The following is a 15,115-nucleotide window of genomic DNA, read 5'->3' as shown; positions in this document are numbered from 1 at the left end:
ACCCGTTACGTAACTACATCGTTTCCCCTCATAGAATTCACGCGTGACGTCATGACGTGTAAGGTGACGTCACTTCCTGCGATTGCAGTGAATTTAAGTTGGAATGAACTAACAGTCGATCAAATTATTTGTTAAAATTCGATCCGTGTTTTCTCGCGTGCGCGGCATCAACGAATTATTGCTGGCTGATATTTTTCATTGAAAACTCGTGATAGCTACGAAATAGGAGAAGCGCATCCTCAATTGCTTTCCCTAACTTCGTATTAGTTGTTTGCAACACGGCCGTGTATTTCTAAGTATATCCACAAGCGAAGGATGTAACTTAGCTATGATCGTCGTTTTCCTGGTAAACGGAAGCCAGTATTTGTCGTATGCTTTTAAAGCGTTTTATTCAATAGACGCTTTACCGTTATAAATACACTGGAATATTAATTCAGTAAATAAGCTGGAAAAAAACAACGTTGAAAAAAATACGTTACACATTCGACCGGAGCGCGTCAAAAATTTGTTGGCAGTAATATACGATTGAATTATAAAGAAAAAGTTTAAATTATTGCACACATCGCATCGTATAATAGTCGTTTTGCTAACTTGTGTAACACAACACCAACTGTAGAGCAACATGCTTGAAACATATATATCACAGCTGTGTAAATGTATGGTTGATGTTATCTGGTAATAAAAGTTACAATTCTCTTCTCTTGGCACATAAATGATTGTCTGAAGTACTATTCGCGATAGTTCACAGAGAAATTGGTCGCTGGATGGCAGTGTGCAAAAAAAAGCACTATTTAGTGTCAAATTTGCTGGTTCGACTCTTCAAATCCAATTGAGTCAGTAACGCTGATTGAGGCTGTCGCTTCTGACTCTTTGCTGTACACAGCATTCGTTTCTTCACTTCCAAACGGCGCTGTTTTTATATCAACCGATTCCTGGGCAGCGGTAGCCTTTCCTTCGTACTTAGCGAACTCCGCATCGTTTTCAGCCGTCGTCGCTGGGTCGTAGTAAACACTCATCTTACGTTGCTGGTCTTCGCTGCCCATAAAATCGACCTCAGTCGGTTCACTGCTGCGTACAGCTTCGTTTTGCGATTCGAAATGCAGCTCAGAAGTCGTCGGCGAATCCATGAACAAACTTCGAGATGTTGAAGGCGATTTGTCATACCTTTGAACGGAGTTAGTTTCGTACAGCTCATCTTGACTGCTATGTTGGTAATGTGGTGGACCGTTCTGGTAATAAACCTCTGATTCGCCCTTTTTCTTCCAGTCGCAGTTTTCAGTAGTAGCATCGTACATTTCAGCGTTTGGCGACGCTTCAGTCTTCAAGCTTTGAGTGTAACTTGTTGACGCTAAATTTTCATGCGAGCGGTATCCCATATTCGTGAAGTTGTGTGCTACCATTGGATTGTACTTTGTTTCATCGTGCGTTGCGCTTAATCCTGGAGTGAAGTATTTCGTATCCGCTGGCTTGTAGCTTGGAAACGAAAGGTTATCGCTTACAAAACTAGAGTCGGGATGCTCCACTTGGTAACTTGTGTCTGTAGACCCCGGCGCCGGGTAAGTGGGAAGTTGGCGTGGTCCAGCGCAAGAGAAAGGCGGTATAGTGTCGTAGTAGTTATCAGAAGTAAGATCAGCATTGATTGGGTCAAACACGGGGTCCACGTTGCCTGCGTTGTATGTTTGATCGAGGTTGGATTGTGTTGGGAAACCACAGTTGCTCGGATGTATAGTATCCATGAATGTTTGCTTGATGTGTTTTGAGAAGAAGCGGTCCTTAGACAACTGTCGGCTCCTGCTGTAACCGCTGGTTGCGTAAGGGTCGAGCCCGGTTGATTGACAGGTGGTAACTGCAGTGAAGTCAGTGTATCGGTTAGTGGATGGAGCAGTGTATTTTGTAAAGCAGGAAAAATCAATTGGGTTGCGTATTTGCGGGGAAGATACTGTTGTGTTGTAGTTGAATAAAGAGCTTTGGTTCGCGCGGTTTGTGTATGCTTGCCCATCAAAGTTAATGTCGCACTTCGACGTACTGCTGCACGAATCGAACAAACTTTTCATTCTTTCGCCGGGAGATTTATGCTTGATTTGGTAGCTGGAGCTATTTGGAGTATTAGAAAATAAACTCTCGAGGCTCGCATACGGGAAGGAAGCGGTGGAATCATAAAAACTGAAAGAGTTTGAAAACCCTTCGCCATATTTGTTCCCGTGCCGACTGTTATTGTTGCTATGGTTACGTCGCACGTGCGCCTGGTCGCTTGAGAAAAGGGAATTCGCTGAATAAATTGACTTCCCGTTAACTAGCTTGCCTGTGGTACCGAGTTTTGTGTTCAAGGTTTTTCCACAGTTTGTGCTGCCGCCGAAACTGCGAGAAACAAAAGCAATGGTTATGTAAATCAAATTTTAATTAGGTATATTGGGGTAATGTGGGACATTTTCGTTTTAAGGTGGGCCACAATTTAAACTTTTTTGGGGAGTCGCGTTTTGTAGTAAATAAAAAATAATTACAGAACTATATAACCGTAGCTCCGCGACTCTAAAAGAGCGCTGTTATTTGTTCAAAACACGATCAGGAAAGTTGGAATTTAGCTGCTAACAGTATCCCATCTCACCCCACAGTACACTACGATTTTTTACTTACTGGTCTCCAGTGACGCCCTTGTCATCGGCCGCCGTTGTTTTGCCTCGACGACTTTTTGGCTCCTGCAAAACGCATATTGATTATCATAATTTTTCAGATGTGAAATGTATTAGTGAGTAGATTCAAGGCATAGCATCGGTTGGAAAATAGCAAAGATCAGGAAAAAGTAAAAACCAGAAAATAGCAAAGACCAGAAAATAGCAAAGACCAGAAAATGGCAAAGATTGGAAAATAGCAAAGACCTGCCAGTATACTGCAGCAGTAATCAGTGTCATATTTCGAAATGTTTTTCAGGAAACTGAAAAACGAAAACCAGGATATATAATATTACCGAAACTCGGCTCTATACTGATTCCTTGTATTCACTCGTTTAAGGGGAACGGAATACATACATTGCATTGGAATAATTAGAATAACTTTATTTTGTATTGTAGGGTGGGGGAAGATGGGACATCTTTTTATTTTATTTTATCGTCCCATTTGGAAGTAAACAAAGAACATTCAAAGAATTATAAACCCGTACCCTCACGACTCCCATAGACCGTTGTTAATTGTTTAAAACACGATCAGGGTATTTAGATATTATGTGCTAAGTCATAGTAAACGGTAAAACGACGGTTGTAACAATACGCTTTTTAAAGCAAAACCTAATTACAAAACTTATGGATAAAGCGCGTAACTGCTGCACCTAACGTACACAAACCAGAAGAACATGTTTAAATAACAAAATCAAATTAAAAGAAAAGTTTGCACAAAAATATGACTTTTGCAATTTTTACCTTTGGTTTGCGCCTTGGTCTGTATTTATAATCTGGATGCTCTTGCATATGTTTCATCCGTAGCTTTTCCGCTTCTGTGATGTAAGGACGCTTGTCCTCATTTGACATTTCTTTCCATTTTTTACCTTAAGAAAATACCAATGTTTTACTGAATACTGAAGCGTAACTTACTCTTTCACGGTATATTACACTTTATACGACAGGGTATTGTAAAAAAAACACTTCAAACATTTCGAAAGTTTTTATGTTTGTCGCTTTTGCAACTTTAAACTAATTTTCATTAAAAACGGCAATTTTTAACCCCCTCCCATACCTAGTTTTTTTCTTATTTTCGAAGTTCATTCGGCTATAATAATATAAACATGGCCTAACTTTCTATTTGATTCTTCGAATACAGTAAATACAGTCCAGGTTAATTAATAAAACGAAGAGAAGGAAATTACCAACAAAACGAGAGTCGTTAAAATACGCTATAGATGAAAGCGTGTCCGAAACAGAAACATAATAGTATTAGGCATACATAGTTTTTTTACATTTCTTCGAATACGGTAACAAAGATCGGATTAATCAATACGACAAAATCAGATAATTAGCAACAAAACGTCAGTGGTTATATACACACTTTTGGAAAAAAACTATTTAATAAAAGTATATACCAAATAAAAGCGTGGTTGAAACTCGAAATGCGTACAACAGTACATTGTATTTGTGATGCATTTATGATAAATAACTCGAATCGAAATTTTCCCTTGAATGCTGAAATAGTTGTCGAATATATCAGTGAGAAACGCCGTGCGACGGATTTTGCAATTTGATCTTTGCACCGTCGTCCTATCTCCCATCACTCCATTGTTTGCGGTTTCCCGTTATTATTGTTCGCTCATCAGGCCTCTTTCCGCTCTATGTCGCTCAAACCTTATAGGCGGATTTATTGAATCAAATTATTTAACCAGGTCCGTTACGCTACAGATATACGCCGGTGAGATAACGCGAATCATCCGCGGACAGCCAGGCCCTTTCAATCTTATCTGGTTCAGTTATCCGCTAAAGCACAGCGCGTATGTGTTCTCTTGCAAGTGACAGAAAACAAAATGGCCGATTTTTTTATAAGTTGTATTTTTAAAATTATAAAAAAATACTTACTGTTATTTAAAAAAACGTGATACTGCATACAAAATGCGCGTACTAGCATTTTAATAGTTTAAATATTCCTTAGTGTTTGCTATACATACCCTATTCGCTACGCACAGTTCAATCGAGGTATAAATTACGCGTGGAACGGAATCCTATTGCGAATTAAAGTATTTAATGGCGCACTTAAATAACGTTAACTTCTTGGTATTAGGAAATACGGCATCCTTCTCATTGGGAGCGTTTGACGAACGGAAACGTAGTTTTTACGCCAGGAAAAAGCTGACATAAACGACGTCGAGTCGCGACTTAAGGCTTGTTAATAAGCTAGCAATCGACAGCCGACACGTGCTGCAACAAAAGTCTGTTACAGCGATTCAATTCTTAGTACCCCGGTCCAAACACTGGGCCATTTTGAACGAGCCACACACAATAAACAAGTGCAAGATATTTAAGCACCTGCGCTTCCCGAGCGACCCTCATTAAATGCCATCGCGTTATTAATGAATGTTATGTTTTTGTTAGCGCGGTTGTTGGTAATTTTTAATCGTAAATGTCGCAACAGCGGAAGCACTTTGATTAATTCACAGTCGTTGGAAACGCAAACACTATATACTCTAATTATATATCAAGTGCTTTTACCTAGCATTTTACTAAGTTCGGCGTTATGGTGGTCGGGAAATGCGGCTGCCATTCGTTTTCGTTCGGTCTTCGCCCAGCACATGAAAGCGTTCATTGGTCTCCGAATACGCGGTTCATCCTGATTGAAATATTGCGGTTAGATGGTTTCTGGTATGGGTTAAACTGCAAGTCAACACACTGTAATTGTCTATTAGGCAGTTTCTTACAACTGCCTAGAAGACTGAAATGTATTGGGTGTAAATAACATACACTTTTAGCAATTTTGTTATGGAATCTTAAAGCAAGGTTATATGCAATAGACAAAAAATTCAAATCTTTCGAATAGAATGCAGTGTAACGTTAATATGTACCTTTTTGGCTTTGGCTGTTTCCGTTGATTTTCTGCTACGTACTGAAGTATTATTGGTGATGGTGTCGGCGTACAGCTCAGGATAGCTGGATAAATAGCTGGTTTGGTCGTTTACTGCAAGACTCGGTTGCGATGCATTAGTTAGGTTGTAGGGGCAAGCGTATTGCTGGTAGTGACCTGCGTTCGTGACCTGCGGTGAGAGCCACTGACTTGATGACGTATATGGTGACGTGGTTGATGACGTAACAGTAGAGTATTGCGAGTAGAACAAACCGCTGTTGAGACCAGCTGTGAAAATGGACGGAGTCGAAACGCTCTTGCTCGATTCGGGTGATGACCCTGATACGGCCCGAGTTAAGAGACCCATACTTTCGAGGTAGTCTCTTTGTGGTGAGTACCCGCTGAAAGACGAGTAGGGGTCCACGAATGACGTCAAAGACCTTGAATATTCGTCGCTTGGTATCGTGTAGGGCAAGGTACCGCTACCCGCATTATTAGGCGGCACTACGTGAAGCAAGCCGGTCATTTTCGATTCTACAGTGACGCTACAAAACTACAAAAAACAAAACGTAAATCATAATACTGCGATGAAACATATCAGTCTCTACAAGCCTAAAGTACGTCAACTTAACAAAAATGCGTCATCGTGTTTTCGTCTCACAATTTAACTATAAGCGTAAAACTGCGGCTATATAATCTCTTTCAAATCAAAAACACATTTATTAAACTAATATAATTCCTATGACTTCACCATTTTTTTGCGACTTTTTTTTCGACGTTAAAAAAACGTTTTCCTTGCCCTAGCGTTTTTTTTAGCTGAGTATGCAAGTTATATATTCGCCTTAGACGCAACAGAGCTGCAGACTCGAGCAAATTGATGTGAAGTAAGCAATAAAGGTTAGACCAATCCACCATAATTTCCGGAGCTCCCCTTTTTTCTTTATTGCTCAGCAAATAGCACGAGAGAAGTCAGGCAACCTCAGGGAAACGTATAGGTAATATAGCTCTACCAGAATGTGAAATTTGGAAATATATAAAAGTGTTTTGAACAACTATATAGTAAGTTCGGGTAAGATGGGATATCGTTAGCACCTAAATCCCACATTTCCTAATCGTGTTTTGAGCGAATAACAACGCTATTTCAGAGTCGTGATGATTCGGTTATATAATTCTGTAAATATTCTTTGTTTACTCCCATATCGGACGACAAAGAGAATAAAGACGTTCACCATCTTACCCCAACCTACTATATTACAATTCATGAATTTACCCCTTTTTAAATTCACCACTTTAATGTCGCCTTGTTGTATTATTTATTTAATGCCACCTTGCACAATTTATACACCTTATGCGCACTGCCGATGCCCGTGAAAGCCGGATGTTACTGGTATACAGCTCACGTGAAAGATTGAAACTATTGACAGGAAAGGCAGCAGTGCGACTTGAATTTAGTTGTTTGCAGTTTAAATATAATTCTCTATCATACGTATTCAACATTTTCTATAGAGTAAATTGGGGCAAGATGGGACATGCTTTTATTCTACTTTCTCATCTCATTCGGTAGTAAGCAAAGAATATTTACAGAATTATATAACTGTATCCTCGCGATTATAAAAGAGCGATGGTAATTGTTCAAAACACGATCAGAAAATATGGGAAATTTGTCGCACTGTTGGTTTATGCGCTATGTCTTGTTTTTAGCCATCGTGGAACTTATGCGCGCAAAATAACGGCGCCACTATGCGGTAGAATGTTTTTAGACTTAATTCCAACTGGTCTTGATTATATGGAATATTAACTCTCGTTCTTGCATTTTTCCACACATAATTTTGTTTTCATTTAAAACAATTAATATTTTTAAAGATTAGAAACAAATTTTTAGAAACTTTAGAAATATTTTTACAACAACAAATTGGACGTTTATTGTAACTACTTTGATCTCTAAATTAAACAAAAAATAATTACAAACTCAACACACAAAACACATGCGTATATGCCTTATGTCGGTACTGCTGGCTTTAAAGCCGCTGCAGCAGACAGAATATGAAAAACCAAAATCGAATATTGTTTTTTAACTTCGTTCCATCTTCCAACTGGATCGGGGTCCGCATCAATATCAAACATGGCGTCAACTACTGCAGGAAAGGCTGTAGAACCGTAACTGTTGTGCTGGGACGGTGCAGATACTACATGTCTGCAAGTTTTTAGTGAAAAAAGTTCACTTTTTTAGTGAAAACAGAACAGTTTCAGCGAAAACAGTTCATAGTACTGTAGTATGGAATATCGTAAAAACTTTAAAAAAACATATTTTCTGATCGCGTTTTTAACAATTTGCAACGCTTTTTTTTACGGTTAAAACAATTCTGAAAACGGTATTTGTTTACTACCAAATTGGATTATAAAGGGGAATGGAAATTTTCCATCTCACCTCACCGTAGTAAACAAAGAACATTTAAGGAATTATAAAACCGTTTCCTCACGACTCCCATAGATCGTTGTTTATTGTTTAAAACACAACCAGGGTAATTGGATAATATGTGCTAAAGGTGTCCCGTATCTCTTAGCACCCCAATATACCTGTAAGCAACGCGTCCTGGTAGCGGATTCTGATCAATAAAAGATCTTTCCAATAACATCAATTGATCATTAATTGCACGAGTCTCGTATGCACTGCACCGAACAGAAGAGTAAATGCATAAATTATCAGCCATACAGATAAAACAAGCACGCCCAAAGTTACGTAGGTTGTAACCCGTAAGCTGGCACGAGGTGTGTGAAACAGAACACTCGTGTTATAACGACAGTCGTTTTCCTGCCACGCGAGGATAACGTTAATTATATAGTAGATTGGGGGAACATGGGACACATTTTCACTCTATTCTCTCGCCACATTTGGTAGTAAACAAAGAAAATATACAGAGTTATAAAACAGTATTCTCACGACTCCCATAGACCGCTGTTAATTGTTTAAAACACAATCAGGTATTGGATATTATGTGCTAAAGGTGTCCCGTCTTACCCCACTAAACATTTATTCAAATTATATTTGTTCATATTTCTAACTCACTTTGATATGTCGATACTTTGTATTCTTTGGTGAATTTCATTCGCAGATTGGATGAAGATTCTGATTGACTCGTTGAGCTGAGCTACATATATGACGTCATAAGCTCTATTATTACGTCGAGCATGATAACGTATTCAAAGAATCGAATTGGGTGTAACTTATTTAACCTCGCATGGTATTAAAACGACAATCGTTGTAACACGGGTGTTTTGTTTCATACACTTTCTGCCAAATTACGAGTTACTAAATTTAGTAGATTGGGGCAAGATTGGACATGTTTTCATTCTCTTTTCTCGTCCGATTTAGCAGTAAACAAAGAACGTTTATATCCCATCTTACCCCACAGTAGTGTTTTCGAAATTTCTGTTAAAATGTAAACAATATTTTTACCAAAATCGACTCCATTTTTTTCCATATCAGATCCGTAGTATGTTATCAAGTCGTCTCTTTTCTTTGCTAGATCTTGAGCATATAAACGGCAATCCAAAGGCAGTATAGGAGAGTCTGCGAGTTTGCGACCAATTTCGCCCCAAACTCGTGATACAGATACATGGTATTGAAAGCCAGGGTCAACGAACTTTTCCACCAACGAGAAAGTTTCGTAAACTGAATGGTAAACTGGATACGACGCAAGACCGATTGACTGTGAATATTGGAAAGAGTTAATATATCTTGTAACAAATAGGATAAAGTGGGGTAAGATAGGTCATCTTTCGTCCTATTTGGTAGTAAACAAAGACTATTTCCAGCATTATAAAATCATATCCCCACGACTTTAAAAAGATTCGTTAATGGTTTAAACCACGATTAGGGAATATCGGATTTAGGTGCTAACGATGTTATATCTTACCCAAAATATTACGATTCGCACAAGTTGAATGAATGAATGAATGAATGTAACTTACTTTATCCTCGCGTGGCCGGAAAACGACAGTCGTTATCACACGGGTTTAACACCTCGTGCCAGCTTACGAGTTGCCATGTATGTTACTTTGTGGGTGATTATTTTTTTGGGAATTTTTTTTATTTTTTTATGTATGGCTGATAATTTGGACAACCCATTAGTGACCACTGGGTTGGAGCAATTGCCGTTAAGTGTCTTGCCCAAGGACACATACGCCCACAATGGTAGCAGCGACGAGCCTTGAACCCATTACCTAATGGTTACAGGCAGGCGCGCTAACCACTACGCCACGGCGCCGGATTTTTGCATTTTCCCTATGTTGTGGCTGTTATTTAAAACACTAATAAAAGTTTAAATTACCCTATCATATGTGTGTCTTAGGTCAACGCTTGCGATTCCCATAACTTGTAGAAACGCTGTGTAGTCGCTACCTGATCCCAAACCACCGATTCTAAATATAAAATAACATAAACTTATGACCAGCATTTTAGGTGCGGGAAATACATGTTAATTAAAATGGCGTTTTAATAGTTCAGTTTGTTGCAAAACCCTAACTTTAGTTAATTGGGTTTCTTTGTAACCGGATTATTTCATGTAGTAGGGTAGGGAAATATGTGACACCTTTTATTCTGTTTTTTTTGTCCTATTTTGGATAATATGTTCTAAAAGCGTCCCTTCTTACCCCAAAGTATATTTTTCCGAAAGCTCTGGTTTTGATTTTCTGTCTTGGATACAAAAAATATGAACAAAACTTACGAAGGTACATCTTCACTACTGGAAGGTGATCTGTGCTTCCAAGTATCATACACCGTACTTCGGCCTTCAGATACTTCAGCGGGGTTTGGATTCGAAACAAGTTTCGTAGAATCAAATACGACTTGGTTCAAACTTGCGACACCGTTTGCCGCTAACGAGAAGTTCCCTTGCACGGCAATATCAACGTTCAGATATGCGATGGCTCTTGCCTGCAGCTCTTTTTGCAATTCCTGGGGAGAAGTAAAAGAAAATGTTGAAATGCATTATAAAATTTATGTACAATGAATAAAACGCTCGCGTTTAAAAATAAAAGTTGCATATACCATTGCAGGCGTATTTTAGGCCAACATATATTTGTAATTGAATGAATGAATGTAACTTGTTTTATCCTCGCGTGGCCAGAAAACTATAGTGATTAAACACGAGTGTTCTGTTTCAATCATCTCGTGCCAGCTTACGAGTTACGACGTATTTTACTTTGTTATTGACTGTTTTTTGTTTAATGTATGGCTGACAATTCAGTTACATTCCTGTTTACCTCCACCCATTCTGTAGAACCAATTAAACCATATTCTTCCGCGCCCCAACTGCAGAACACCAGCGTTCTTCTAGGCCGCCATCCACGTTTTAGCATTGCCCCAAATGCACGTGTAAGTTCCAGCATGGTAGCTGTACCGCTTGTAGGGTCTATAGCACCAAACACCCAGGCGTCTCGATGGTTGCCGAATAGTACGTATCGGTCTAAATATTAAGATTGCTGTTTATTTTGGTTACTTACACATTTAGGTGCAAAATAACCCATTCCCAAAAATTAGGATTATTTTTTTGATTTATAATAGGGTGGGGAGAGATGGAACACCTTTTCATTCTATTTTCTTGTCCCATTTGGTAGTAATCAAAGAACCTTCTAAGAATTATACAACCGTATCCTCGCGACTCCCATATATAGCCTGTTGTTAATCGTTTAAAACACTATTATGATATTTGGATATTATGTACTAAAGGTGTCCCACCTTCCCCAACCTTACTATATGTTAATTTAGGTGTAAAACTATTTGTTAAGATTTTAGGTACCAGAAACTTGTAATGTCACAGATCGCAAAACGACAGTCCTTATAACACGGGTGTTCTGTTTCACACACCTTGTACTCGAATACAGATTACCGCGTATGTAACTTTATAAGTAATTATATTTTCTATTGGTGACGATATTCTGATCATACAATACGTGTACCTGGTTCAACTTTTCCTCTGATATATCCGATAACATTATGAATTATAGCAGGTTGATTTGTTGTCTTCACTGACATCTTTATTTTACTGCAAGTACATTTCATATCATAGTATAAAAACAACATCGACTTTTATAACATGGAGTAGGCTGGGGTAAGATGGGACAGAGTTTTATTCTCTATTTCGTCACATTTGGTTGTAAACAAAGAACATTCAAAAAATTATAAACCTTAGCCTCATAGCTCTAAAAGAGCGTTGTTAATTGTTTAAAACACGAATAGAAAATACGGGACATTATACACTGACTAAAGGTATCCCATCTTCCACCGCAGCACTATATTCCTATATTACAAACATACAGATTTTGCTGACATAAACATGACAGTATTAACCCTTACCTATTAGAATGCTCTCCGGAAAACCCTGGTCCATATTTATAAGTAATATTCATTCCCCCCTTCCAAGTATCGATAACTTCCTCTCCGGCTAATTTTCCGAGATATTTCACAGCGTCAATGTACCCGATAGGGGTAACTGGTATTTTTGGCAAGGTGAGCGTATCGTTAGGTTGAAACCACGCAGTTGCTGTAAAAGTAAATCAAATGTATACTATGTTAACTGTTATTGACAATATAGAGTTGTTGAGCACGTAAAGGCCATATAAAGATCATTTTTTGGTTGAACGTTGTTCTTGTCGAGCACGTAAAGACCATGTAGAGATCATTTTTCGACGAACGGTTGTCATGGATCCCTTTTTGTTGTTGTTTGGGCAACTGTTTTCCACATATCTCAATTCGTAATTCTCGCGTTTAGCCCTAACTCTGTACGTTTATGCAATTTCTTTAAAAAATATGAAAACCACTTTTTCAGAAAGGAAAATAATTGACGTTGTTTTGCTGTAAACATATTTAAGTTTCATTCACTTTAAAAAATCAGAAAATGTTTTAAAAAAGAAAATTGTTTAAGAACTAAAACTTACGTATAGAAGGATAGTTCGGTGTCCTTGGGTCGCCATTATCTGTCCACAAAGTTCCCCTTTGTGCTCCAGTAGATGGTAAATACCAATCTTCAGGATAAACTCCTGACCATGGTACGGTGTAGTCGATGGGATCGGAATAAATAATAAGTCCAATGCATTCGTATAATTCAGCGTGGACGGCTGTAAGGAAATATAAATTGAAGTAGCTGTGATATAAAGAAGGGTGGGGAAGATGGGACACCTTTTATACTATGATATATATATATAGTATGGTGGGGAGCACGGGACACCTTTTACCTCTATTTTCTCGCCCCGTTTAGTAGTAAACAAAGAACATTAAAGAAATTATAAAACTATATGCCCATGATTCCCATTGATCGTTAGTAATTGTTTAAAACATGATCAGGATATTAAGATATTATGTGCTAAAGGTGTCCCATCTTTCCCCAACCTACTATAGTAGCTTAGATTTTACCTTTATCTCCACGAAATATGGCCCCGTATCTTGAGATGCAGATCTTTCCAACAGTGCTTATCATTTTCGTTCTATTCAAATAAAAGAAATCTTCGATTCTCGCATAGTTTACATACACCAGATCACCCTTAAAAAACAGGCGTAAAGCTTTACAACAAAGCATATACTACTGTGGGATAAGATGGGATACCATTGGTATCAAAAACCCAAATATCCTAATCGTATTTTAAACAATTAGCAACTGTCTATAGAAGTCGTGAGAATATGGTTTTGTAACTCTTTGAATGTTATGTGTTTCATACCAAATGGGACGATAAAGTACCATGAAGACACTCTTCCGGCCCATTTTATAATTCCCATAGACCTTTGGTAATTGGTTAAAACGCGATTAGCATATTCGGATGTTATGTGCTAAAGGTGTCTCATATTCCCCTGCCCTACTAAATGCTACGAATATTTTATTGATCTCACCTCTGGTTCTCCAGCAGCTGAATAAGCATTAAAAGGATCCACAACATTCGGGTTGTTTTGTTCTGCGTCTATCACAAGTTCTTTGCGTTGAGAAACGTCAATTTCTGTCCCATTATTAAGCTTTATCGAAATGTAGTTTGAATCGTTTTGCTTGGGGTAAGAAAGTAGGACATTGTATGGGTGTACGACCACGGAGTCTAGATCATTTAGCCAACGTTGCTTAATCAAATCAACCAATACAACGTCGTCTTGATCACGACCAGCAATATGGGGTGATTGCGTCAATGTTCTGTAGAAAAAAAAACATGTTGTAGTTTTATGTTTTAAACAACCCAATATATACATTTTTTGATTTTAATCACGTAATTCTGCAAATATTTATTGTTTACTCCTTTATAGGGCAAGAAAAGAGAACGAAATTATGTCCCATCTGACCCCACTGTTTCATATAACAACATGTACCATCTTGCCCCACCCCACCCATCTTACCCCACCCTACTTTACCTTAAGTTTTCTTTGATGTTATCTGCACTAAGTTCATTCATTAGGAGCTGACTAATCGTTGGGTCTTCAGTTGGTACAACAGGAGCCTGAATGCTCAGATTCTGGTTCGGGTGTCCGATATATCCGATAATAACGCCAAGCCCAATGCCCAGTAAGGAAACTATTACAGTCAGTACAATAATCCGGGACTTAGACATATTAACGTTGCTCTGTACCTGCAACTTACGCTGTTTAAAAATATAGTACCGTGGGGTAAGATGGATTATACTGTTAGCACCTAAATCCCATATTTCCTGATCGTGTTTTGAGTAATTAGCAACGTTTTTTTTTTAGAGCAGCAGGGCTGCTAGTATATTATGTAAATATTTCTTTTTTGTTAACAATTGGGACGAGGAAACGGAATAAAAACATTTCCCACTTTACCCCACCATACTATAAATTTTTAATGCGCCTATATGACTATACTGTATATAAAAAATATATTAAATCTATACTTACTAAAATATATTAGTTACGATAACCTTAATATAATTAGCAATTGTACTCTATATGTGGCCTACAGCGAGGCACGCTATGGGATCTAGGATTTAATCCAAAGTTGCACATTACCGCAGCATATGCCTATAGTAATACTACGCGCAGTGAGCATTTTTCAGTTTGCACGCTGCATATAATTCGGGTCGTTAACCTCAAATCAGGAAATGCAATAACGACCTTCATTGTGCTTTGCTTGAATACAGACGAGTTTTCCATTGTACTTTTGACAGTAAACTTTTAAATGTGTGTACTTAACCATTCACGCATTATTCTGAGCCAAGCTGCGCCAAGTTAAATACAGACAATGCACAAACAAAATACCTCATATAGAATTTACCGTACAATATATAGTCTTTATCGTTACGGCAAACAAATAAAACTTCGCTTCACACGATAAAAAACGACAATAGGATGAGAAAACACTGGTATTACCTTTGGGGTAACATGTTGGAACATGGGTATATTGTATATAGTACTGTGGGGTAAGATGGGATACTGTATGTACATAAATCCCGTATTTTCTAATCGTGTATTTAACTGTCGAATACCATCTTTTAGAGTCGCCGGGTTACAGTTATATATTTATGTAAATATCCTTGGCGTACATACTTAAATATTCGGGGTAACTTTTTACAAAATATGATGTGCCTAAAA

The 15,115-nt window shown here is 38.1% G+C and overlaps 2 protein-coding genes across 2 annotated transcripts; both read right to left on the bottom strand.

Annotated features, from left to right (window-relative positions):
* Nucleotides 1-363: 363 nt before the first annotated feature.
* LOC149734199 (uncharacterized) lies at nucleotides 364-6,121 on the bottom strand. Its single transcript, XM_089881787.1, has 5 exons — nucleotides 5,537-6,121; nucleotides 5,187-5,304; nucleotides 3,414-3,538; nucleotides 2,635-2,696; nucleotides 364-2,358 (listed from the first exon to the last, which is right to left on the bottom strand). The coding sequence occupies exons 1-5, from the start codon at nucleotides 6,059-6,061 to the stop codon at nucleotides 798-800; spliced, it is 2,391 nt and encodes a 796-aa protein (XP_089737913.1). The 5' UTR covers nucleotides 6,062-6,121; the 3' UTR covers nucleotides 364-797.
* A 1,300-nt stretch (nucleotides 6,122-7,421) lies between these two features.
* Nucleotides 7,422-14,220, bottom strand: LOC149734198 (putative N-acetylated-alpha-linked acidic dipeptidase). Its single transcript, XM_089881793.1, has 13 exons — nucleotides 13,925-14,220; nucleotides 13,421-13,709; nucleotides 12,950-13,076; nucleotides 12,475-12,654; nucleotides 11,894-12,080; nucleotides 11,497-11,582; nucleotides 10,801-11,003; nucleotides 10,263-10,492; nucleotides 9,867-9,957; nucleotides 8,993-9,245; nucleotides 8,603-8,684; nucleotides 8,113-8,205; nucleotides 7,422-7,729 (listed from the first exon to the last, which is right to left on the bottom strand). The coding sequence occupies exons 1-13, from the start codon at nucleotides 14,119-14,121 to the stop codon at nucleotides 7,534-7,536; spliced, it is 2,214 nt and encodes a 737-aa protein (XP_089737919.1). The 5' UTR covers nucleotides 14,122-14,220; the 3' UTR covers nucleotides 7,422-7,533.
* Nucleotides 14,221-15,115: the final 895 nt, after the last annotated feature.

Source organism: Ciona robusta, chromosome 7 (assembly GCF_009617815.1).
Source record: "Ciona robusta chromosome 7, ASM961781v2".
Lineage (NCBI taxonomy): Eukaryota > Metazoa > Chordata > Ascidiacea > Phlebobranchia > Cionidae > Ciona > Ciona robusta.
The sequence above is the reverse complement of the archived record's forward strand: the minus strand, read 5'-3'. Positions and strand labels throughout refer to the sequence as shown.

Coding starts and splice junctions, on each gene's coding strand:
- LOC149734199 (XM_089881787.1), bottom strand. CDS start 6,061: ATGACCGGCTTGCTTCACGTAGTGCCGCCTAATAATGCGGGTAGCGGT. Junction 5,305..5,536: donor AAACAGCCAAAGCCAAAAAG/GTACATATTAAC, acceptor TATTTCAATCAG/GATGAACCGCGTATTCGGAG. Junction 3,539..5,186: donor CGAACTTAGTAAAATGCTAG/GTAAAAGCACTT, acceptor TATTTTCTTAAG/GTAAAAAATGGAAAGAAATG.
- LOC149734198 (XM_089881793.1), bottom strand. CDS start 14,121: ATGTCTAAGTCCCGGATTATTGTACTGACTGTAATAGTTTCCTTACTG. Junction 13,077..13,420: donor CAGCTGCTGGAGAACCAGAG/GTGAGATCAATA, acceptor CTGTTTTTTAAG/GGTGATCTGGTGTATGTAAA. Junction 11,583..11,893: donor TCCGGAGAGCATTCTAATAG/GTAAGGGTTAAT, acceptor ATGTACTTGCAG/TAAAATAAAGATGTCAGTGA.